The sequence below is a fragment of the Alosa sapidissima genome, chromosome 21, assembly GCF_018492685.1.
Source record: "Alosa sapidissima isolate fAloSap1 chromosome 21, fAloSap1.pri, whole genome shotgun sequence".
In the NCBI taxonomy this organism is placed as follows: Eukaryota; Metazoa; Chordata; class Actinopteri; order Clupeiformes; family Clupeidae; genus Alosa; species Alosa sapidissima.
In genome coordinates this window covers 15,155,915-15,181,953 of record NC_055977.1, presented here as the reverse complement: position 1 = coordinate 15,181,953, position 26,039 = coordinate 15,155,915, and the positions used below count along the sequence as shown (strand labels likewise).

At 43.9% G+C, this 26,039-nt stretch overlaps 2 protein-coding genes across 2 annotated transcripts; both read left to right on the top strand.

Moving 5' to 3' along the window:
- Positions 1-179: 179 nt before the first annotated feature.
- c21h18orf21 (chromosome 21 C18orf21 homolog) lies at positions 180-18,658 on the top strand. Its single transcript, XM_042077561.1, has 5 exons — positions 180-559; positions 6,611-6,630; positions 7,473-7,672; positions 17,291-17,484; positions 17,580-18,658. The coding sequence occupies exons 1-5, from the start codon at positions 483-485 to the stop codon at positions 17,722-17,724; spliced, it is 636 nt and encodes a 211-aa protein (XP_041933495.1). The 5' UTR covers positions 180-482; the 3' UTR covers positions 17,725-18,658.
- Positions 18,659-19,033: 375 nt separating this feature from the next.
- rp9 (RP9 pre-mRNA splicing factor) lies at positions 19,034-26,039 on the top strand. The gene is made up of 6 exons (XM_042077257.1): positions 19,034-19,324; positions 19,531-19,561; positions 19,751-19,880; positions 21,441-21,532; positions 22,049-22,110; positions 25,100-26,039. Exons 1-6 carry the CDS (start codon positions 19,179-19,181, stop codon positions 25,353-25,355), a joined length of 717 nt encoding a protein of 238 aa, XP_041933191.1. The 5' UTR covers positions 19,034-19,178; the 3' UTR covers positions 25,356-26,039.

The window sequence follows — 26,039 nt, the reverse complement described above, 5'->3', positions numbered from 1 at the left end:
TATGGGATTAGGCAGACATACGTTATGAGGATGTTTAACTACTAAATACTACAGATCACACTTTGGTACCCTATATTCTAATGTGTTAATTTATATTATATATATTAATCTATATAAGTGACAATTGTGCCTTGACCAAAACATTCACATTGACCTCTTCGCGTCCTTACGACTACGTATCCCAGAGTGCATTAGTTTTCTTGTGAAGGATTGTGGGCAACCCGGATACATGTGCTACTGCCTTATGGATGCAAGTGCTCTCGCTCTTGACCAGGATTTCTTTGCCTTAACATTATACTGTGCATGTTATATCGTTGGTAATTGGTTTGTAGGATACGAATATTATGTAATCGATTGTTTTAGAACTGATGTTTAACATTTGCAGTGCAATAAGTCACGTGAACTATAGGAACTATAGTTTTCTAACTAGCCACCCGGCTAACATATGAACATATTTACACACGTCTCCGACCTATCCAAACATGGGAAAAGATTCGTTTTTGACGGAAGCTTCTCTTCTTTATAAAGACACCTGTCCGGAGCTGGCTCGATTTCTCATGTAAGTTAACACGTTGAATATTTTTACCTTTGTGAAACATACATCACTATTATTGTAATATTTCACATATCCCCTAGGGGGCAACAGAGGTTCTCTCCAGAGCTTCAAGAGTATCACTCCTTTCTTTCCTTCGGCTCTGGTACACACTGATTGAGGTTGATTGACATGACTGATTCCATTGAAATTAGAAGTCATATCCTATAAAATAAGTGACATACAAGCTGCAGCTTAAGTGAATGGAACCTGATTGTCGAGGGCATCAGCCCTTTTTTGAGTAATGATTACTGCAGGTAATCTATTAGGCCAATCCCTCCTCACAGACGGCGACTAACCTATTTCCCAGAATAACAGTCGACAGGTAGTTAGGGGAGGGGCTATGATTATAAATGGTGGCCTAAATGTTGCTTGAAAACCTTGACCTTGCTCACCCACTGTCCTGATTTAGTTGGGACTGTTGTATACAGAAAAACCTTTATCCAGGTTTGCCAATTAATGTTTTCCTTTTGTGCTTTTAATGCTTGTTGTGCCCATGCGCTAGAAATACCAATTGTTCCCAGATGCTACCTGATATCACATTTAACTCTTCACTTAATGACTCAATTTGATTGCTAATCAGTGTGTACATGGATGGTACATGGGGTGACTATAGGGATAGCAAAGGGATAGGACTGTAAAGTTATAGGGATCCTTCCCTCCTTACTCAACACAACCATACCATGGTTTTTCTTTCGCCCAGCTTTAGCTTAAAGCTGTAAATGATATGAACGTCCGGTTTGCACTTTCCTTAATGCGCGTACCCCTGCAGAGAGAGAGAGGGAATTGGGGGACAGTCGTAAGCCGATCCTCTATTCGGTGAAGGGCCTACGTGCAGCTGTCAAGGTCACTAAGATTTTTCTTTTCTGCTTGTCCCCTCTGCCTTTTCCCATAAAGCCTTTCATGACTCAAATTCGTATTCTGCTCCGGCCTCTCTGAGCCCTCTACTGTATCTTTTTGAGATTTCTTCCTTTCTTTTTTGGTGTTTGTACTTATTTTCTCCACACTTCGCTGAATAATTTATGGACCCTGCCCTCTGAATGTAAAGAAAAGCACCAGAGTTTTATTTGCACATCCTGCAGAGGTGGGCCATGACTTTCTTAAGTTTAGCTGAGCAAGTTTCATTTCAACTGGACAGACACATAGAGAGAAAGAAAGACAGAGAGAGAACTTTTGGTGTTTGTACTTATTTTCTTCACACTTCGCTGAATAATTTATGGACCCTGCCCTCTGAATGTAAAGAAAAGCACCAGAGTTTTATTTGCACATCCTGCATAGGTGGGACTTGACTTTCTTAAGTTTAACTGAGCAAGTTTCATTTCAACTGGACAGACATATAGAGAGAAAGAGAGACAATGTCTGACCGGCACGTTAGCGTGTCCTTGTGGTTTGCTTTGGCCCAGGCCCAGCCTGTTTCAAACCCGGACAGTTTTCTCTGTCACCAGTCAGCACCTGAGCCAGGAAACTTGCGGCCATGGCTGAATGGAAAGCAAAACACCCAGAGCCTTCAAAAAGTCACGGCCGTCAGTCACTATTTCCTTGCGGCACTCGTGTGGATGGCTTCGTGCCTGCTGCATTTTGTCCAGACGGTCGAGGCGTCTGCACCGCAACTTGCCCTGAAAAAGCCACATTTTGGAGAAAGGTGAGCCTTCTCAGGCACAAACAGTAAGCTATAGGCAACAGCTGTGATTGAGGTGAGGGAAGAATGCTCGAGCTTCTCTGTTTTCTTTGTAGCCGGTAGAACCCGGGGTATGTTTTGGTTGTATTAGGAATCACACCACGGTCCATAGCCATATCCCTTATACTCTTAAACGTGCTTATGAATTTCTACTTCGAAATTTGCTCACCATCCGTCATGCTCACAGAACCTGTGTACCTTAATGGGGGGTGGGGGATGTTTTGGGGAATTAGTTCATTTGGTCAGTTATTTGTGTTTATACTGCATAAATATACAGTATGACTATCTGGAGTCTTCAAATAATAATAATAATAATAATAATAATCTGAACAACAATAGAGGAAGATAGGCAATGAGAAAAGTTGGCCCCGAAGACATTTCTCTGTTTTGAATTTCCCCTTGAGGATCAATAAAGTATCTATCTATCTATCTATCTGTCTGTTGTCCGTATTAGGGTGCGCGTGTGAAATTGGTTGTATGTGTGTATAAAGTCATTGTGGGACATGCTGTACTCTGACTCATTGTTTGTGTACATTATGGTCCTCTGTGTGCATGGGCAGAGTCAAACATGGATGTAGGCTGAGTGCTTCCATTACTCATCCTGGATGTTTTCTCTGCGTACGCATTGTTTTTGTTTTCATTATCCTACATAACTCCAGCCCCACAGCTGCCCACACTTATACAACACACACACACACGCTCTCTCTTGTCTCGTACGTCTGTGGACTGGCTATGGCCTGAGTCACAGCTGCAGAGTGCGTATCTTACGGGCAGCTGACCCCTGGAGGAATGACTGCTATGGCAGCTCTGCTGCCCAGAATGACGCTAGTATCCCCTCCATGATGATTGAGCTGGGGCCATCTCATGTTGCGCACCCCCCCCCACTTCCAGCACCTCATCTATCTGCCTGATCGCTTGTCTGCCACACACCCCACTCCCAGTGCCAACCCCAGCTTTATGCCTGTGAGCTAGCTGTTGCTTTCGATTGGAACGTGTTGACCAGACACGATGGCAGCTGTTGGCCAGAGGCCTCGGTGCCACACTTCCACCGCAGGGCTCCCCTTTGCCCGCCTGCACTGCCCTCTTCAGTGACCACAACCACCGCGCGGTGAAGTTGCTGCACAACTGCGGGCTAAATGAGCCAATACGATTTCCCAACCCACCCGTCTACACGCGATGGTATGGGGAAGTGGTCCTGGAGAGGGCCAAAAGAAGCCTTTGTTGATAGCATCTAGCTTGACAAACAGGGCTGCGCCTATTAGCTGATTCTAATCTCTCCTAAGTGTGTGCTTAAAAGGAGATGCATGACAAGTATGTTAATTCAATTAGTGCTGTGAAGGGAATGGGGCCCCATGGTATCACATCCTCCATCACATACTCATATGGCGAAACATGCAGAGCCTCCCTGGGTGACTGTTTTTAAGGTCTCATCTTTTCTGGGCCACTCCTGGAGCGTTATGAAAACCGGAGGCCGTAACTGAGCACATTCTCAAACTGGGCACGATGTTGGCCCCCTCTCTCATTGCTGTGCGTCTCCCTTTTTTCTTTTGCGTGAATATATCATAGGAAACGTCTTTGGCATAATGAGATCTACTTCTCAGAGAAGACGTGCCTGGAATGAAAAGCCAGAATGTCAGTTTTGGAGAGCCTCCTCAGGGGGTCAAGTAGCCACAATCATCAAAACTGTGCGTGATTAGTCCAGTGCACATTCACAAAATGAAAAACCTCCTGTCTGAGGCTATTTTTGAAGGGCTACTCTGAGTCTGTGAATACCCCCCACACTCCAAATTAACAGTCCAGTCTTGATTGCCCTCGGGCAAATGCTTGGCCGAGTGAGTCAGCTACGCCAGGCTTTGGGATTATGCCTCTTTGGCTTTCTTCTTCCAGTGCCATGGGCATCGTGCCGGGAAGAGGGGAGGGCAGTGTTTTGAGGATGACGGCATCATCGCCAAGCCCCCCCCCCCCAACCCCCTGCGGACAGTTGGCATGCGGTCGGAGGTCATTTGAACCGCCAAGCGCCTCGTTTTTTCCCCGCAGCTTGACCGCAGCTCGTGCACCTCTCTGTCCTCCCTCTGAGCCCCAATAAACAAAATCTCATGAGTCAGGTTTTAGTGCCGTCTGCTAATTTTAGCTGAGCATTATGAGGGGTTCGCACAGGCCGGTTCAGACCGCTCTCGTCTCTAGTGCCAGAAGGGGAGCTGGCAACTGGGGTGTTGATGAGGAGAGGATACTCTTCTCTCATATTTTACTATTGCACTGATGTTTTGACTGTTTTATGTTGGCTAGGCTAAACCAATTCAGTCCCTTTTTAAACAGTTTTCATTTTTGTGTTTGTGTTGTTCAAATAGTGCAGGTATGTAACAACATCTTTAGAGTGTAGGTGGTTGTATATTCTGGCAACGGCAAGAAATTCACTGAAATGGTAGCTCTGCTGAAGCCTGCTTTTGTGAGCAGAGGTGGATGTTTTTTATCTGATTTGTTCTCTTTTGGTAATAAAATCCTGTGAATCCTACGCAATCCTGTGATGAGGGAATCCATTTTCATTGAATATCACTATAGTGATTGTGAATCACTGATTGTGTGATTTTCAGTGTTGTGGCTGGTTCAGATTTAAGTTGAAAAGTCAGAATTTGCTGTTTGTTTCTTTTTTGTGTGTGGCTTAGCCTATTAGCTGGTGATGACATGATTTCATTCAGTTAGATGCTCCTTTTGCCATGCTACATTGTGGCACACCTTGCCATTGTGATTTCCAGGTCTGACCATGTCAGAGTTTTTTTTTATGAGTGTGTATTGTATATGGTAGTAAGCATATTTTAGAACCAGTCAAATTACTTTGACTCTTCATGCTGAGGAAGTTTGTCTGGAGAACTGCCAAGTGACACTCATCGTGGCATTTCTTGGTTTGAGCCTCTGCCACTAATTTGAGGTGTGTTTTTTTTTTTTTGGTTAATTCTATTAGCTGGTTTGATGTTCATTGAGTTTAATGTGAATCGAACCAGCTAATAGGCTAACTGAAAAATACACCATGCAAATCTCTAGGTATGGTGAAGGGTATGTGGTGATGTGGGGCTATTTTAATTCCAAAGGCCAAGGGGACTTTATCAGGATGCATAGTATCCTGGATCCATGAAATAAGTGGCCTTTAAAAAAAATAAAAAATCTGCCTGCCTCTATGGGAATTTAACATAGGAGTCAAATACTTATTACCCCTGTATTTTAAGGAAGAACATTTATTTATTTATTTACGATACATTCTTCATTCACTAAAATTGTAAAATCTTAAAGGTTGGATTTTTACTCATTTTTTTAATTTAGGCATTAAGATCAATTTTTAACAGATTATTTAATATTCCTCTTTTTAGTCAACTTTAGCACAGGTTCAAATACTTATTCTCCCCACTGTACTTCAGTATGCTTGAAGTAAGGCGTCACCAGATCACTTTCTGTTGCCCCCCGTCACCTGCTCCTCACAAAAGCATAGTCCAGCCCATACTCCTCTACTGCCTTCCCTGCTTTTTCAACATGCTAACTGCTGCCAACAGAAACTGTCTCACACCCATCACTCATACCGCAGCCAAAACAATAGGCCTCCCCACCCCTAATCTATCAGACCTCAACAATAAACTCACCAAGAACAGAGCAAAGACCATCGCTCATGACCCCACCCACCCCCTCAATCCCTTCTTCACTCTGCTTCCATCTGGACGCAGATACAGGGCTATGGGGTGGAAGCGAGTGCGTTTTGAGAAAAGCTTTGTGCCCTCTGCAATAGCAGCACTGAACAACACACAGTGGTGATGGATCACTGTGCCGCCCTCATTCCTCTGTAATGCCAACTGGTGATGGTTTTCCTGTTTGTATCTGTGTAATGTGATGTATATGTGCTGTATATGTGCTGTACATGTGCTGTTGACATCTATGTGGGTGGGGTATGTGGTAACAGGGTGGTGGGTGAAGTACCGTAACTGTGTGTACCTATATTTCATGTTTGTGAGGCTCGTACGGTATGTTAAAACAAATTTCCTATGTAAGGACAAATAAACTAACTAACTAACTAACCACCACTGGGATAAGTGTAGAAATGTAACGTGTGTGTGTGTGTGTGTGAGTGTGTGTGTTTATGCTTATGCATGGCTGTCAGCAAGAATGAGTTGGGTTTGAAAATTGGTCTTGCAAATAATATCCCATGCAATTCTTCAGCAAATATTTTCTAAGTTATGAAAATATTTCATCATGTTCAGTAGGCTTTGGGGACATGCACAATTACTTTTGGTGATATTTTTCTTGTTTACATTTGGCACCATTGCAGAGTCAACTAAATAGCTTTTTTATCATTTCAGGCAAACCCAGCAGATGGATGGTAAGTTACATAACTCCTCCTTATTTCATTTCTCCTGTTCAGCTGTCACTTCACTCATCTAAACTTTCAGAGCCAATTTCTATGACAAGTAGTAGTTTTAGCCACCCTTGGCTAGACAAAACTGGACCTGTCAGTGGAAAAAAAGTCTAAGTCTCTATTAAAAAAAGAAATAAAATAAAATTAATCAACCACTAATCCCATTAGGTCAGTCGGTAGACCTCATGTGAGGTGTTCACTGGCCCTGTTAAAATTCAGCGCTGTCTGGCCCCTCTCACAGGCCCGGAGCCACTGGCAGACAGCAAACAGCCCGTCCACTATGATATCCTGTCGGAAAAGCTTCCCAGGGCTTTGATCCCCCCCCCCCGTTGGATCTCAGTGCAGCTCAGAACCTCAGAATAGATCAATGCCCTCAGTTGTGGTTTGTGTAGCTTCCTAGTTGGCAGAGACTGGAGAGTAGATACATACACCCTGCTGAGGTAGCTCTGGAAACAACTCGGCCTTCTACTCAGTCAGCTGTTCTCTTGTGCGATGCATTGTCATCATCTGAGATTATTGTTGCCTGATTTTGTTTTGCTCTTGCACACCTTGTGCTGCGTTGGCCCGATCCCGAAACAAACAATAAACAACAAACAACAGCACATTGCATTCATAGAGCAGTTAATCTAGGTAGGCTACTCAAATCGCTTTACACTGAAGTGGGGAACCACACTTCAAGCACCACGTAACGTGTGTAGCACCAGTCTGGGAAGAGACCATGTATTCAAACCACCGTTAATGCACTGTATTCTCAGGACTAATTCAACATGGCACCTTTGTCCCCCCCTCTCTCTCTTTCCCTTTAGACGATGCGGCGTCCACAGAGGCGCTGTGTCCGTTCTGCTTCCAGTGGAGGGAGCCGGACAACCACCGGGTGCGGCTGCGGCCCAAGCGCAGACCCTCGGCCCGGCTGCAGAGGCTGCTGGGTAGGGAAGCCAAGGGCCACAAGCTCAGCCTAGAGCAGAAGGACGTCCTCTGCAGGTTCAGGAGGTCCTCCAGCGGTCTGGTGAGTACTGGGATCACGGAGGCCTGTTATGTGCCCATTTAAACTCTGTGCCCAGTGCTATCCTGTGTTCTTCTGGCAGAGCATGGTCATTTTCTGATGGGACATTTGGTCATGTGTTTACTGGCCAACATAAACACCAGATGAGCTGAAATGTACTTTGTCTACTTGTTTATACGTGTCACTTGTAATGAAAAAAATCAATTACACTGCATTGTACCCCCTCCGTGCCATACACACACACACACACACACACACACACACACACACACACACACACACACACGTCATAGTCTCATATCCGTAGACGTGCACCATGCCTATGCAAAGATATCTGCAGGTGTTTGCAAAGATGGTTTGCCCTTTTGTGTGTCATCCACTCTTGGAAAGCTTCTAAAACCTTTGCCAGCCAGCCAGTACCCCACAGATCACTGCATGTTCTCCGACAGCCTCACCCAAAACAGCCACCCAGTTTAGGGACAGCTCGATATCTGGCTCACCTCACCATTAATGAGTTGCCTGGTGGTCAGTTCGAGCCTCAGCGCTGACCCCGGCCGGGTCCACTGATCTGTCTGAGCGGCCACACCGTCACACAGGGGCTTTTCCCATGATGCCGTGACCAGAGAGCGGAAAAATACCATCGATGTGGGCTGGCAGCCACGGCTCTGCTCCCCACCGGGTCTGCCGCAGTTGCAGAGTTCTGGACTAGAGTTTCTTCCCTAGAAGGAAGGGCCGGTTGGGTGGACTCGCCATATTAAATGACATCAGCTCTGGGCTCTTGATTGTTTGCTTCACCTCCTCTACCTTACTTGGTTAAACTAAGGTATCCATGAAGTAGTTACAACAGGCCGTGCTGTCTTCCCAACAATACCTTATTTGCTGCATTTCTCAGACTCTCAGACCCACTCTCACACAGACTCAGACTCTCAGACTCAGACATTTCTAGTCTTGCTTTGCTTTTAGGAGCTATTTCCTCTACAGCACGTATTCCTTGAGCTTATGTTCCCTCTCCATGTTGTGTTTCTATCAAAGCTTTCAAGGGGAAATAATAACTTGAATGGGCTGGAGGATGTCGCCTCGATCAGCTGGCACGTGCTCGAGATGACATGACGACAGTCTGCTGCAGAAAAGTCCCGTCTTTGTTACTTTGACGCGGTTCTGTGCGAATAGAAAAGAAGCAGAAATCAAGTGTGCACAGATAACAAGGACACTAGAGGAAAGGAAGGGGCACGAGGTCGGTGTTCCATACATTAATGACTTTTCATTAGACAGGCGAAGTGCCTGCAGAAATACTCAAAGCCAAGAGAAGCAAAAGGAATATGGTTTGATTTGATTTTCTAGTCAAGTCAATTCAAGTCAAATTTATTTATATAGCAAAAAAGACACATGCAATAAATCCACCTGGATGCAATGCCTCTGCTTTCTCTCAGAATCGTTTTTGTTTTGTCAAGAGAGACTCTCCTTTCACAGATCGATAACTGTGCAGGTGGTTTTGATCCATTAAAGATGATGGACTTGCCCGTATAGAGGGAGTGCGTTCTGTAGCGAGAGCTCCCATAAACAGTGGAGAAGGACGCTCCGCCGGTCTTCATGGCTGTCGGTCATCATCTCCATTCACTGCCTGCTGCTGCTGCATTCACTTGCTTCTGGGCCCGTATTCACAAAGCATTTTATCTTACCACTAGGAGTACTCCTAAATCGCACCACAAGATTTTAGCTTGGAGTTATTCACAAAGCCTCTCAGACCTACTCTTAGTAAGGAAAAATGCCAACTCCTAAGATAAGAGCTCTGTTGCCATCGTTGACGTTACTCATGCACAAGCTTGATCGAAGTGACCACCTTGATTGGCTGATGATTAGGCCTATAACAGGGGAATGATGGCAGAAACCTCCCCTACGATGATGAGTGACAGGTGGCTGGTGAGAATACGTGCGCTTTACAAGTACCGCAAAGGATGGAAGATGATGAATAAATAGCCTAAATGAATAAGAGAAAGATAAAGAAAATAGCCTAGTAGCATAATGAAATGGGCCTACACTACGGATTGAAGCAGTATTTTTTGCAACATGTTTTAAATGAATCTGTATGAAGACACGTAGAGTCGCAAGGAGGAGAAACAATTTAATTTGATTTACAATGAAACGTTACATTTAGTTTACATGCGATGAATGGTTTTGGTTGTTGGTGCCGTTATTGCATCCCTTAGTTACAATGCACAATTATTCCATCGCGATTGAGAGCTCCTGTAACCGCAAGTTCATTTCAAAACATCGGCATTGCGACGTGAAATGCCACAAAAATTAGGAGTTCTAAAGTTACGAGTGACACTCCCATTATTTTTAGGAGTTTCTCCTAAATTCGCCAGTTAGGAGCTACTTTTAGCCTTAAAATTCTTTGTGAATACGGGCCTGGTGTTCAAGCTAAATGCCTTTAGCATAACCCATTGCTTGTGTGTGTGTGTGTGTGTGTGTGTGTGTGTGTGTTTCTAAGGGAATCATGATCATGAAATGGCACTTGATAATGATAGGCCTGCTAATTGCGGAATACTATTTTTGGCTATCCATATGTACAGTGCCACAGACACCTACTGACGTGTCGGACGTTCCAGCCACCCTAAATATACCCCGGGTAGATTGACTAACAAGACTAGACACTACCTAATCCGAAGTTAGTGCATCTGAGTCAACAATACGTGAGGTGGAACGTCTGTCAGTGAGTGTCAGTGTATGGATATTTGTTTTTAGAGGATTTATCTCACCCATTTCAAGACATTGTCCACTCCTGTTGGACAAACCAACTCGCAGAAGGGTCACTGGGTTCAAGCCGGAGGCTACTCAATCTATTCGTGTGTCTGGGGTCAGGAGGAGTCACAGGCTCGGCCCTTTGTGTCCTCTGGGGTTGGCCTCTGCTGCATGTTGCAAATGCCCGTGTTGTGAATCGGAAATCATTCTGACAGCAGAGCAATGGGAGAGGTGCTGTTTTTTTAAACAATGTTGGCACTTGGCACATTTGGCTTTTGCAAGATTGTAAATGTCATCATGCCAAATATATGCCATATGTTGCCATGCTAAATATATGTAGGTAATTTACTGCAGGCTGTATCCAGAGCCAGTATGTGTGCACTGTAACATTATGTTCTGTTGCAAGGTGATAATATGGCAAACGCAGCAATAAAATATTATTCACGAGCACACACACACATATTCTCTCTCCCGTTCTGTCTCTATCTCTCTCACACACACACTTGCACACACAAGCATGCACACTCTTTCTCACCCTTTTGGCCACTCTCTCTCTCTCTCTCTCACACACACACCCACATACACAAACACACACACACACACACTCTCTATCCCTTCCTTAATAATATCTTATCCAGCATCAGCAGTTTACAGTTGGATGATTTCTGCCCCTAATGCCTGCGATTTCTCATGCAGTGCCCAAGGGGGACGTTTTTAAATCAGGTAACTGTGTGCCTGCTTTACTGCATTAGGCACCGCTCACCAGTCTCCACTGCCACTGCGCCATACGGAAACTATGCGCAGCGAGTGCAGAAAAGAGAAACGTAATACACACACACACACACACACACACACACACACACACACACACACACACACACACACACATACCCACCCCCCCCCCACACACACACACACACACACACACACACATACCCACCCCCCCACACACACACACACACACACACACATACCCACCCCCACACACACACACACACACACACCCAATCCTCTATCTCATGATGTTGTGTCTGTCACGTAGGCCACCTGCCTCATAAGCAGAAATGAATGAAGTCACCAAGAGATGCCAGACGGTGGATGAAATGGAAAGAACATCTGGGACGTTTTTTTTGTTTGTTTTTGTTTTATTCTTTCCATCATGGGACGGAAAGCTCAGAGAGTCAATATGTCCATCCGAGGGGCTTCACAAGATGTGTTGATTGATGGCATTAAGCCCTAGAGAATGGACCCAGGGTGGACGTCGATGGATGCGACTACAGCCGCGGAGGCAGTTGCCGTGCCCTTGGCCTTGGCCCAGTAATCACCTTGAGCCTTTTGCAATACGCCACATGCCCGGCAGAGGTGGTGCACGTGCGGCCCTCTGCCAGGTCATTAGCGCGTTATTTTTAAGCACCTCTGCCCATCACAACAACCGCTCTCCCCACCACAAGCTTGGCTAATGGCTTTTTCATCTGTCCAGACGAAGCTCCACCAATACACACACACACACACACACACACACACACACACGCTTTCATGTAAATATAGGAAGTGCACCTAGCCGCTAGGATTAGAGCTATTTCTGACCTGTCCATGCTCGTGTTGTTGAGTGAATTTGTAGTCAATTGTAAGCCAGGTTCAGGGTTTGATGAGGTCTGCTCTCTCTCTCTTTGTCTGCCCCCTTTGTGGCGCGCCGTCCAGCTGTTGCATCGAATGGCATAGACGCTGTATCTATTTCCAGTCTCAGGGAAAGCCTTGACGTATGGAATGGAGTCTTGGGGTGTGTGTGTGTGTGTGTGTGTGTGGGTGGTCTGTTTATCCTCAGCCCCTCATCACGGGCGCCTCACCACTGGTCTATCCTCTGGTCACGTTCCTCTCGGGCACGGCTTAACACCATGCGCCGGTCTCACTGCTTCCTCCTCCTGCGTTTCACGTTGCGCCAGCCACTATTAAGGAGACAGTGCAGAGATGGAATCTGAAATTGGACTACTCTACACTATGCTACACAATGGGGATGTGGTGGCAGATGGTAATCCAGAGGCGTCTTCCAAAAAGATGACACACCACTCCCACAACAGAAGATGATCAGATGCACTCCGACTTTGAAGTCAAATTAAAACGCCTCTATTAATAAAAGAGGCTGTGTTTCAAATAGTGCCGATGCATCATCATGTTTTAATGAAAGCATTTAAACTCCACTTCAAAGAAGGAGCGTGTGGGATCATTTAATGTTTTGCTTGATCGTGGTGACACACTTTCTGGGGATGAGTGCATATCAGTGTGTTGTCACGTTGTCTTGCTCCCCTTTGTGCGGTGGTTTCTAATCTTATCACCCAGATACAGAAAATATGTGTCTGATCCACTGCAGATAACCACTTCTCCAGTCCAGCAAGGAGATAAGGAGAGGGAGATAGGGAGAGGGAGGGAGAGGAGAGAGAAGCACAGGTGGAAATGGGTGAGGAGTTGTTGTTTTTGCTGGCTGTGAACTGTTGTCTGTCTGGCCCTTGGGCTTGGATCGATGAGTATGACACAGGATCATGTGTCCAGCTTATTGGAGCTAGTTTTCTTTGTTTCTCACACCCAAGCACACACACAGACACACAGGCACATGCACAAGTGTGTGATGACGATGGCTCTCTGTAACAAGGTCACAGGATCCAGCCTTGCCCGGCTGTGAGTTGCTTTGGCTGGGTTGCGAGGGTGGTGGGGCATATTTTAAAACGGCGGCCTATTCATAGATAACAATGAGCTCGTCTGAAGGATTGATTTGTGTGTGTGTGTGTGTGTGTGTGTGTGTGTGTGTAGGGTCTGAACTGTGAGCGGCTCCTCTGTCTCGCTGGTGGGTTTGATGTTTACAGCCTTGCGCCAAGTGCCCCCAGGCTTTGGTGCGCCCCCCCCCCCTCCCAAGTGTGTCTTTGACCTTAAGAATTCAATCAGTCTCTCGCCCAGCCTGCTTGTAATCCCTGCTGAAATACCACTGCCTTCTCATTTGGTACATGTGTACACTGTTGTGTTGAACACCAATTTTTACACTAGCTGCAGCCAAATTAGAAGAATACGGAAGCCATTTTAAAAACTTATTTTTTTATTTTTTTTTTTTGCAACAGACTTTTCACTTGACATTCATGATCTTGCAGGTTTTCCTGTTTAGAGCTTTCTCAGCATAAATTCTTCTCCTTCTAAAAGCTGAGCTTGAGCTCCCCTCGCCCCTGGCTCTGCAGTTTCCCCCCAGCTGAACAGATGTTATTGGCATTGCATCAATCTTAGCGTTGGCCCAGCTGCAATGCATCTCTATGAGAAGGGTGACAAACGCTGACAGCTCAGAGTGTGTGTGTGTGTGTGTGTGCGCGCATGCGTGCATTTTTGAGGGGGATCCCACTTCATGTCACCATGTCATGAATGTGTTGTAGATCCATCGATAGCCTTGTTTGTGTGTATTTTTGAAGGTGGTGCTAGATTTATGGACGCTCTCAGAGTGACTAGTGACACTAATTTAGCAGATTTGAGGCTCCATGGCCTTGCCTCATAGCATTCTACAGCCAAAGGGGGCCCCTCTCTCTCTCAGTCATCAGAGGTGACCTCTCTCCAAAACATCCTCTGCCCGACCGTATCGAATGATGTTTATAACAGCCCCTCATTCACTTTTACTTTGTTTATCCCCTAGTAAAGTGGCAACTCCATACACAATCCCACATCCACACAGACACACACATGCACACACACACACACACACACACACCTGCATGCACTGAGCCACAGAGCTTTATCACAAAGCGAGTCCACCCGTGTTTATAGTGAGTTTTTATAGTGCGATTGTTATCGATGTCAGCTAGTGTCTTTATTTTCAGACAGCAGTTCCCTGTCTCTGTTTCACAATAGGCTTTGGGGAACTCCGAGTTTGAGGCTTTAGATAGCATCTGCACTCTTAATATGAATCCGTCAGCTCTTTCAGTCACAGTTTCCACTGGTATGCAGTAATGGTCATCTCCAGTGTGATAATAATAATAGGCAATGTTCATTTTCCTCAAGCTTTTTTTGGTTTTACACACACACACACACACACAAATGCAATAACTCTTGATGTGGATTTTCACATTTCAAGTTTGAGATGTTAATTTAATAAATATATTATTCAGTCTTTAATGAGTTGTCCAAGACTTAGACTTAGAAAATTGTAATGTCCCCGAGAGGCAACTTGTTTTACAGCATAGGCATGTTGACACATAATCCACAACACAAACATTTAACCAGACATCTACAGCACTATTTATCTAACACATAACATACACACATCAATAAATAGAATACAGTAAAAAGGAGTATTTTGCACTTCCCTAAAAGGCCTAATGTCATAAATAAATAAAACTAAAACTACTGCACAGTACTTCACATATATTCCTCCTCTCATACCCCTCCCCACATCTTATTTAATTGGGTTATTGCCATGGGAATGAATGAGTTTTTTGCTCAGTTGGTTCTGACGTTAGGGTATCTATATCTATGACCAGAAGGAAGCGGCATGATCTCCACTGAAAGTGGATGGGTTGTATCCATGCAAACTTTGTCTGCTTTCTGTGCCAATCTGGCCAGATATAGTTGATACAAGTTCAAGACTACACTACAGAACCAGGATAGAATGCAAGATATTATGTATAATATATATGTTGTTTTTTCTAAAAACAATAAAGACAATTGCATCATTAGACAAATAAATTGCCACTAAAAGAACTTTGTGATCTACTCTCTCCTTGATATTCACAACCAGTTGTATGCCTTTTCTATAAATGTTATTTCATTAAATGGAGCTATTGGGGAATTCATCACCTACTCAATTTTGTGTATTCCATTTGGTGATAATGGAAATTGGGTAAAACAAACAAACAAAAATAAAAAACAAAAACTAAAAGGTTTGCTTATGCATAGAGAGGAGGCCTCTCTTACCATTTTTATCATCTCAGTCCTCTTAACTGCAATCCTAGATAGAAGGCATTTGCAACCCAAAACGAGTCAATATTTTCCAGGGAATACCTTCCATTTCAGACAATCAATTGTTTCAGCCTGAGGCAGTTTATTATTGGAAATCCTCTCTAGGCCTCCATTGTATCTAACAGTGGGAATTAAGTTAGCACATTTCACATTTTGTCATTACCTTCAAAATGGGGATGGCTACTTGGCAAATGCTTGGACAATGACTGTTGATTCTGAACCATTCCAGGTTCTTGTGGAATTCTGTTGTGGATCAGAGTCGTCAGAGCTGGCAGGGCAAATGTGAAAAAAGGGGCCAGTGACAGTTAAGAATGTAGCAGGCCAACTCCGCCCACTCTGGTTATTGATTGGCCGAGCGGATGTTGCGTCTGCGAGGCTGGGCCTTATAGCCCTGGACACATTCCCTCCCAGCTGTAGTAAACATAGAACCCAGTCCCCACGGGAGGAGAACAGAAGCGACCATCCGAGACTCGTGTACACTCACTCGACCACCTGTCCGACTGTCAAACATGGCTACCTTTGTTTCGGTGAGTTACTGTTGCTCTCACCCTCTTGTTCCAAAAGACTTCTAAATCTTCTATAGCCATCACTTTGAATACTTTAGTCAGGGACATAATTGCTATCCGGTAGCAGTTGTTTTGTGTTTCATATCTTTGGGATTGTTACTTTGCATTGTTATTTTGGGGGTTTGAGGAGGGGAAGGCTCTTTGCAGAGAATTTTGGGGTTTAGTGGTTAAGTAAGAGGTAGGAGATCATCTGGGTGCAGCTATGTGCAGCCCTCGTGATGCACTCCTGCAAAGCATGTGCCTTAGCTTCCACATTAACAACAGGAGGCACAAGGTATGCCGTTTATAGAGGGACTCGTAAAACCAGCCACTCTCCTTCATAATGGCACTTAGGGAGTCGTTACAGAAGCCTCATACCATCGCCAGTGGGTCATTGCTAAGATTGAGACCCAGTCTCTGTGAAGAAAGTGAATTTTGAGAAGGAGAATCTTGACTCGCTAAGGCCATTTTTTTTTTTTTTTTTTAAAGAAGTGCATCAGCTTTTCAGAAACGTATGCGTCTTTTTTTTTTTTTTTTTTTTTTTTGGTTTTGGACAATCTCACTTGTATGTATGTGTGTATGTGTATGTCTGTGTATGTTTATGGCTATTCCTGAAATCCTGAAATGGTATGATCAATTTTAAGAATAGGTCAAAGTAGTGGGGGGCAATGGGGGGTGGGTTTCTGGTTTCTGGGCAGAATGGCAATGGAAGCATATCTTCCTCCTCCTCTCCCTCCCACCCATGTTACTTGTCAGCCTGACACACACGACCCTGTGGTGGCGCCCTGTTTTAGATGCTTGTCACAGCTGGCATGGCAAACTCGGGCCTCGAGATAAGGAGTGTTTGGCATCCTTAACACTTGCCTCTCATTTTACACAAAGCCCAGACACCAGTGAAAGTGCACGGCTGTTCTTTTGACTTTGGTTTTGTCTGTCAGCCCTCTTAAGACGTGCTATGGTTTTCAGTAGGCTTATACATATTCATGAAGAAAGGCCTAGATAATTAGCGGAGTTAAAGCGCTGCCTTTCTTGTGATATCAGCACTGAAATAGATATGTTATTATGAGTTTTTAAGTACATTCATTTGTATGAATGTGGATGCTCACTGACTTGCTAAAAAAATACCCATTGTGTGAGTTCTGTTATCAAACTTTACCTCAGAACTGATTCTAATGAGGTGATTCTGAGGTGAATTGGCTTCCATAACATTCATTAAAATTCAGCTAAAGTTTATGAATTGGTTTGACTGGAATGGTCAGTATAAATCTTATGGACAAGTGAAGATGATCTGCTAATTCATGTCGGTTTGATGGTCTTTCTAATGACCCATGATTGCTCTGTCTTACAGATGGCCACCTGCCACACCTGCAATAAGACATCCAGAAGAGCTGGACCAAACCGGGACTTTCTCACAACTCTGGTGAAGAACCCAAACACCCCAAGAAATGCAGGGAAGCACAAGAGCCCACAGTCGGCCAGCAAAGGAACCATGTCAACTCCTAGCTCAGCCTCCAGTCAGAAAACACCTTTTAGCACACCAAGGTAAGACCATTTTGTCAAATCTGCTGCTCTGAAACTAACATTAAACAAATAAATTACTATTTTTTTTCACATTCTGTTGTATTCTGTGTTGCCAGGGTGGCGTCATCCGATTCCACCAGTTCTTCGAAGTCGACAGGTGTGAAGAAGTCAGCGTTCTCGCGGCTAAAGAAGCTCCTGATGCTGGAAGACAGCCCCAAGACCAAGAAGGGGGGCCTGAAAGACTTCCTGTCAGCACTCTGAAAGTGTTGTTGCTGTGTCTGCCATACCAGCTGAAACCTTATCAACGGGCCTCTAGCCTATTTAAAAGGTCTCTTCTGCATCAGGCCATAAGGAGAATGTAGTGAGCTGGTTCGAATGGGGAAAGATGTGGTCACCTGTCTGGAGGACCTGTAGCTCCTCCTGCTGGGCTAGTTAGCGCAGCATCATTTGTAAGACTTGTGTACTCTTTCCCTTCTATCCCAGGGCCTCGCTAAGGCTAAAAGCTAAGGGAAATGCTAACGTGATGTGGCCCGCTTCATCGGGCTTCTCTCAGAGAGCATTGACCTCTGCAGGCCCCTGCTTGTCACTCCTTTCACATGACCCTCTTTATCAGAGTGGTTTGGTTGCCTCCCACACCAGTCCTATCAAATTAGAGGGGAGTTTTGAATTATAATTTGTGATGTATACTTTTTTCTTACTACACAGTATGTTAAGAGGCGTTTACAAGTAATGATTCAATTTGTTTTTCTCTTGTGTCGCTAACATGTGTATAGATCACTTTTTTTACTTCAATTTTGAGAGTGAAAAAGCATGGGAAATACCCATGGCTGTGTATTTATTTTTCTGTGTTGTTAAGATCACAGTGCAACTCCTTTTTTTAATATTCACAAAATCATTTTTCATACAAATGGGTGCTGTTATCATGGAAAAGGTGAAGGCAATGAAAATGTTTACATGCAACTCGGCAAGTTTATTTTTGAAGCAAAGACCAAAGTCGAGCTTTTCTGTAGTTGATACGTTGACAAGAAGAATTCTTATTCTGCCTTTTATCGAATTTAGTTGATGTATAGTAAAATATCCAAGTAGACACCAATGCTGCCAGTCATATTTGAATTTGTATAACTTTGTTGCTGGTCCAATGTAGTAATTTCACCCCTTTTGTAATGTATTCAAAAAATAAAACAAATTATTCTTATTCTTGTTGATTCTTATTCTTGTTGTTGCTTATTACATGGTGTATGTGCTCAAACCATATAGACTGTAAAAAAATTGTATAGTGGTGTCAGAGAATGTCTAATAATGGAGACGCATATTTGACTTAAAAGTACATGTATGTTTCTGCCAAATGAGCAGTAGGGGCTTGGTGGTTGGTTGGCTGGCTGTTTCTACTTAAAAGTTAAACAAACTGTTAAATAGCAGAGCCCGTCTACGACATTCTCTGTAAATAGGAACAAAATCCATAGTGTCTGCAGATATATAGGATGAAGTTCTACCAGAGAATGTCTAATAGGAAGACGGGCTCTGGTTCTACCCATTGACTGTGTTTACGCAGTGACTTTAATTTTGAAATAACATTTTACCCGGAAGCGATGGGTTGTTGCTAGCATTGTATTTCGTTGTTTGCTAGCTTGGACATTAGAGCAATATGATATTAACCACCGTTATTTGAAGTTGTGTATTTAATAGGCCTCGACATATAAATACATTTAGCTATAATGTCAGATAGGAAGCGATCTCGAGAGAAGGAAGATAGGAGAGAACATAAAAGACACAAGGAATCAAAACACGAGGAGGAGAAGATCCGAAAACATGACAAAAAACTTAATCTCGAAGTGCAGAAAATCAAGCATGTGGAGACTTTGTAAGTTGTGTTTATTGATATGAAAACATCTTGCAATGCATTATTTATGTTTTTCTTCGCACTCTTGCCATCGTGAAAACATTTATGAACACACATTCGTCTTTTGGCTGTGTCTAGCTAGTCTAGTTTCACTTGAAGACTAGGCCTAACATTATGTCTTGTCTGTTAATAAGATAACGTTAATCTGTTGCTTTCCCCTCTTTCAGCTATGAAAACCCACCCCCTGGACTTATAAAGGTTCGTTGAGCTCAAACAAGATAGGCTAGCTAAAGTTGTGTGCTGCAGCCTGTGTGGTGTGGTGTCTGTCTCGCACGGTTAAAGTCAGTACCATGGCTTCCCCTGGTATCACTGCAGAAGAGTCTAATGCGATAGCTCTGTCTGGGAGTGTGGGGTATTCAGTAATACACAGAAGCCCGGCTTTTGCAGGAATATGACGATCGACCAGAGGACTGCATCCCGAATGACCCAGGCAACGAGCAGGCACGGGACTTCCTGGCCAGTGCTCCCACCAAAGGCTTATGGATGCCCCTGGGGAAGGAAGTGAAAGTCATGCAGTGTAAGTGGCACTGACTGTTGATTAAACTTGTAAAAAGGGATTCAATAACCAATACAATCAATACATATGACACTGACAATACAGCAAACATACATGAAGCATAACATTATACTCAGTACTGCCAACAGCACCAGAAGTCCATGTTAATTTCACATGTGACTGAGGGGAATGCCTCCACCCCGGCAAAAGGTTGCTGACATTTGATCTTATTACTAGACTAACACACTCCTTCCTTATGAGCTGGTTAATTGGTAAGCTGGAATAGTCTATGCTGTCCAAACCACATTGTTTCCCATTTATAGATTCAGGAGTTTTATGTAATTGCACACTCTGGACAGAAAGCTACTGAAAAGTGGCTTTGAATTGTAATTAAGGATTGTAGCTTTACAGCGTCTAACATTTGAGACTCTGATTTTCCTTCATATTTTATGCTAGTATGGGCATGAAATGAGTCTAAAATGTCATTAATTATAGTCTTAAAATGGTCTTAAGTTCAATTTGTGGAAATGTGCAGAAACCCTGCTTTAGGTGTCAATTTCCTTTCTGTGACCAAGGATTTTATAGAACCATTCCTGACCAGTGTCTAATTTCCCCATTGAGTATTTTTGAGTATTCAAATCAGTGTTATACTAATCGATCAGTTTCATGGTCCATTTTATCCAGCTCATAACAGTAGTAACAGGAAATACTGTACATGCTTAGACTTTGTGAGAATGAATGCGTCAATACCTTAATCAGTCCAGAAGGTGTCACTTGTGTGCATGCTAAAAATGAACAGAGACGGACATGTCAGCCATTCAAGTCTATCTGTAATGAGTGTGGGGTAGTTAGTATACAGATACCGTAAGTCCCATACTCGTATGCTCCACTGAGAACAATGCCATCCATTGTTTGTTCCACGTAGCTTCTGGTCCCACACTATTTTCAGTTGTGCTGGGCACGGGAGCATTCAAACATGTTCCACAAGTGTGTGGTTGTTCCTCCTAGGAATGCGCAGGCATGCATTGTCAAGAGCAGAATGAATCCAGATTATTGAAGGGAGGGTTGAGGCTGATGGCGGTGGTGGTGGGTAAAAAAAAAATGTAAGCCTAGTCAATGTTTTTCAATAAGTGTGATGTAACGGACAATCAAGGGTCTGTCAACACACCATCCTCATTGACAAACATGGGTTTCACCACATTTTTGACAGTGTGCTCTTTGCAGATGCACTGCTGTTCAGTTCTGGGTGTGTTGGCTGAAAATGCTGCGCCATGGTCTTCTGAATTATAGAGTCTGACGGTGAAGCAAAAACTGCTGAATGTGTTGTTTTTTTTATAACTTAGAATAAGATAATCAGGCATTTCCTGACATCTTCCCAAATTGCTTGTTTTGGACATTGAAGGAAAGAGAAAATTGAGGAAAATAGGGATGGACTAGGGAGGAGGCCAAGTAGTTTATTTTCAAATAATCTTTCCTGAGAGATATGTCCAACCATTAGGTTTCATTTTGTCATTACCTGATTGCCATTTATAGACTTTTCCATGGAGATTCACTGTGTTTGTTTGTGTGTGGCTCATGCAGGTTGGAGATGCAAACGCTATGGACACAGGACTGGAGACCGAGAGTGTCCATTCTTCATCAAGGGAAACCAGAAACTGGAGCAGTTCAGGGTGGTGCGTGTCCTTGTCAGAGCTCTCTAAATGTGTCACATTGTGCAAAGCCTGTCGAAAGCCCAGATTTGGAAGTTACATAGTCTCTACAGAGAAGGCCTGCAGATGCTCCAGTTACACATTACCTCTGTTAGTCATGTCCGTTTGATGGGTCATACCTTGTGTACGTGGTTGTTCTTGTAGCTCAACTGGTGTGGTGCTATATATGTTTTATTTGTATTTTTTATTCTAAAATCATTTTTTACAAAGATTAATATACAATATCACTCTTGGTATTAGGGTCAAGGTCATTATTCAAGTTCCAATGGCCACCAAGTTTTAATGACTGTAAGCTTTTATCACTGTAATGACATTGTGCGGATAAGTGCCCTGAAATGCTGATGTAATTTGAGTGATTGGCGCTTGATGATGTCTTGTAATCCGTTAATGGATGAGGTGTCGCCGACTTCCTCTGCACTGACGTAGCTGTGTGTGTGTGTGTGTGTGTGTGTGTGTGTGTGTGTGTGTGTGTGTGTGTAGGCCCACGAGGACCCCATGTATGACCTGATCAGGGAGAACAAGCGCAATGAGAAGGAAATGCGGTGAGTTTTCTGCCATGACTGACCTCAAAGATGTGGTGTGTGGCACGCACACGCAAGAAACGTGCCTGTACTAATGAAATGAGGGTGCTGAGTTAACATCTCCACTTGTCGGTTATCTGACATGATTTCTTGGGAAGGGCCTTGAACAAAGAAAAAAAAAACATTTAAGATAAGAAGCTCAAATAGCTGAGCAATAGCAACACATTCTTTACTTTTTCTCATTTGGCATGGAGTCGTTCTTTGTTGACCCAACCCCGCAGCTGTAGCTTCAGCAGCCTGGCAGGTCTCAGCCTGTGCTGAAAACAGCAGTACAAACACGTCATCCTCTTTCATTCAACTTTGTCTCCACAACTCATTGTGGAGACGAATGCATTGCAATCCGACAGTAAAACAAAAGCTACTCTCTGTTTTCTGAGAAGAGTATATCAACTTGGAAGATGCACCACTGTCTGCGTTAAGGAAAAAAAGCTGGAGAAAAATGACTTAAACCACATTACTTTAAGAACAGGCCTGTGGGTTATAGAAATTTTATTAAGCTTGACGTGTGGCTTGGTGTAATAGGTTTGGGATTTAATGGATGTCCTATTAGTGAGATGGAATCACACCAACTGGAAGCTGCAAACCTGCAGCGCCGACTCGGCGAACAACTCATAAAGTGTAGCAGCTAATCGGAAACTATGCTAATCACAAGAACCAATGCAACATGAGCTCTGAAGTAAAATGGTGGTTTACGGTATAAATGCATGCAGTGTAATTACCAAAATCCCCAGTAAGTAATAACTTGCAGTGATTTGCTCATGCGCTCTTTTTAGTGTTATTGTCACTCAGCTGGTGGAACAGCAGTACCATGGGTGCAGTACCTAGCGTGTACACATACTGACAAAATGAATAACTGTAGAGTAAGTCATTTTGAATGCAACTGTTTAACTGAAAGAAATACCTTTCTCTTTTCTGCTGTCAGTTTGTGGAATGTGTTGCCTGGATATGTGGCTGTGTGCTACACCTTCTCTGTAGTCTCTGCAAGTCTCTGATCCAGAGGTATGGGAGGCACGCCTGGACAAGCTAGAATGAGCTGCAGAGTAAAAACATACATATTCATGCAGTGGAATACCCTGCATTTTTCTTTTTTTAAAAACTCAGAAGATGCCATATTTTGGAGCTGACTCGACATCTGAAGAGTGTAAAGTCCACCAAGTGAAGTGAGGCATGAAGTGGTGCACTTTAATTATCCAGCGCAGGCGAGGGTTAGACCAGGGGGAACGGGGAACAAATAATTGATGAACTGAAGAGGTTTTAATTGTTTCCTCTGGTTCTTAATTGTCAGAGTTGATTTCAAATGAAGGTCTTCCAAGAATACTGCCGCAGATTAATTGCCTTGTGTCAACGCAGGCAAGATGTGAATGAGTGCTGTGCTGAAATTTTCCCTCCTTTGTCTTATTCAGATGTAGTGTTATCAAGGATATCAAGATACCATTCAACTGAAGTAGCTCAACTTTTCAGAGTGCACTGTATACAAAGCCAGAGGAGTACGGTTTCAGAAATGCATGTTAATGCATGGTCCATACGGGGGGCAGCCGTGGCCTACTGGTTAGCACTTTGGACTTGTAACCGGAGGGTTGCCGGTTCGAACCCCGAAGTAGGAAGTGGCTGAAGTGCCCTTGAGCAATGCACCTAACCCCTCACTGGTCCCCGAGTGCCGCTGTTGTAGCAGGCAGCTCACTGTGTCGGGATTAGTGTGTGCTTCACCTCACTGTGTGTTCACTGTGTGCTGAGTGTGTTTCACTAATTCACGGATTGGGATAAATGCAGAGACCAAATTTCCCTCACGGGATCAAAAGAGTGTATATATACTTGTACTTACCCTTGGGGAACACTAAGACAATTTAATGCAGTGTTTTTATGGAATTATTATAGTTGCTTCAGGGAGATCTGTAAGTGAAATACAGTAGAGGTGTAATGAAGTTACATGGATCTCTGCACCTGATATATTTAGTCAATTTGTCTCCATTGTCCCTGTGCGGGCATGTTGTTGCATTGCAGAAGCATTTGAAAATAAACAGCGATGCAAACACTGCCGAAGTGATGCGTCTTCAGAGCGAAACTGACATTTTTAGGAATTGGCCCGGTGGAAAGCAAGAAGGCTATTTTACCAAATGTGGGGGGTGGGGGGTGTGAAAGATTAATGAGACTTGCAGGTGTACCGTGGTCCAGAAGTTTTCAGAGTTGATTTTTCCTTTATTTATTTTACTTTTTCAAACGGATGAAACGACGACTGGTTAAGAGTTACTCTCAGGCCACTGTTGCGCAGGGGCGCTAACAGACAAACGGAGCTCCCACAAAAGAATGCCTCTACACTGATAAATACTTTATTGAGGTTTTGGAGCACTTGAGGATGACTTTTGAAGTTAGTTGGTGGAGTTCTCTGCTGGGTGTCTTATTTTATTTTGTTTTACTTACTTATTTACTTTTTTAGTCTTGTGCGGTGCACATTTAGGATCAAACAAAGCTAGTGAAGTGGTTGCTTAATGAGAGGTAATGGGCCAGTGAATTGTCAGTGTTCATTAAAACTGTTTATACATCTCTCTTATTTTCAGGAGGAGGGGAGATCTATTATTCAGTGAAGCAGTGTTTCATGTCTTTCGAATGAGCACATTCATTCATTTTTGGGGCTTTTTTTGTTTTTGTTTTTTGGAAATGTTTGATCTCAACTATGGAGATCAAGGGATTTCTTTCTGGCTGTTCAAAGCTTCTTAAGTGATTCTCCAATTCACTCATGGGTTGAAAAGTTTATCATCTTCCTGTGTGAAAGTACACTTGTTTATCATGGTCACACATAGCCAACTCACACACACATACAGTGTCGACATCCTACATCCAACACCTAGTTTGCGATGTACCAGTAATTAAGATCAACATACCACTGTCACTGTCAGTTAACAGTGTGCACACACACACACAAATTATTGATCTTGGTCTCTCCTCCCTGCAGCATCCAGCAGCTCCAGCAGCTGTTACAGGACACTACGTCTGACGACGACGACGACGACTCCAGCTCCTCCTCCTCCTCATCATCCTCGTCCTCCTCCTCTTCCTCCGGCCATGGTCACAAACACAAGAAGAAGAGATCCAAGGAGAAGAAGAAGAAGAGAGAAAAGAAGAAGGCCAAAGAGAAGAAAAAGAAGAGGAGGAGGAGCGCACACAGGCACAAGTCGAGGACGAGGAGCAAGGGCTCTGAGTCAGACTGACTGACTGTGTAAGGGGGCTGAATCTGAATGAGGCCCTGGGGTGGGTAGAGAGAGAGAGAGAGAGAGAGATGGATGGAGGATCAGTGAAGATGGAGAATAGATGGTGGGTGGGCGGAGAGGAGATGCAAGTATTGTTGTGGATGGGATGAGTAGGGGGGGGGGGGGGGGGGGGGATGCAGGGCAGCTGCACTCCTCCACCCCCAACCCCACTCCCCCCTTGGGCCACCCCCCCCCCCCCCCCCCCTTCCCACCCTCAGGAGCTGTTGAATAATGCATGGACTTGCCTCTGCTTTCTCCAGCATGGGTGGTGTTGAGCTTGTTAGGCATCTGCACTGGACACAGCACGCACAAGTGGCCGTGCTGTATGGCAATAAAACTGCATGGTGTGACCCCAGCTGAACGGACGTTGGTGACGAAGGAGTGGGAAAAGATGGTGTCTGAGATGCATATCAGGTGCAGGACACGTGTATTTTTCTATCAGAGAAGACTATGATGGATGATGTAATGCATTGAATTACTGTACTGCAGTATGTTTCTTGTATTCTCCATATTTCTTTGCATGTCCTGCGTTTATCCTTTTGCTGTTTTTTTTTCCCCACGTAAGATTGGTTATGTGAAAGGCCACTGATTACCATGATGAAGCAGGCTGATTGAGTGAATGAATCAAATAAATTTGAAATGCCA

Excerpts from the sequence above, each read along its gene's own strand:
- c21h18orf21 (XM_042077561.1), top strand. The coding sequence starts at position 483 with ATGGGAAAAGATTCGTTTTTGACGGAAGCTTCTCTTCTTTATAAAGAC. Across the intron at positions 6,631-7,472 it reads GCAAACCCAGCAGATGGATG|ACGATGCGGCGTCCACAGAG; the intron begins GTAAGTTACATA and ends CTTTCCCTTTAG. Across the intron at positions 17,485-17,579 it reads ACACCTTTTAGCACACCAAG|GGTGGCGTCATCCGATTCCA; the intron begins GTAAGACCATTT and ends CTGTGTTGCCAG.
- rp9 (XM_042077257.1), top strand. The coding sequence starts at position 19,179 with ATGTCAGATAGGAAGCGATCTCGAGAGAAGGAAGATAGGAGAGAACAT. Across the intron at positions 19,325-19,530 it reads ATCAAGCATGTGGAGACTTT|CTATGAAAACCCACCCCCTG; the intron begins GTAAGTTGTGTT and ends CCCCTCTTTCAG. Across the intron at positions 22,111-25,099 it reads CGCAATGAGAAGGAAATGCG|CATCCAGCAGCTCCAGCAGC; the intron begins GTGAGTTTTCTG and ends TCCTCCCTGCAG.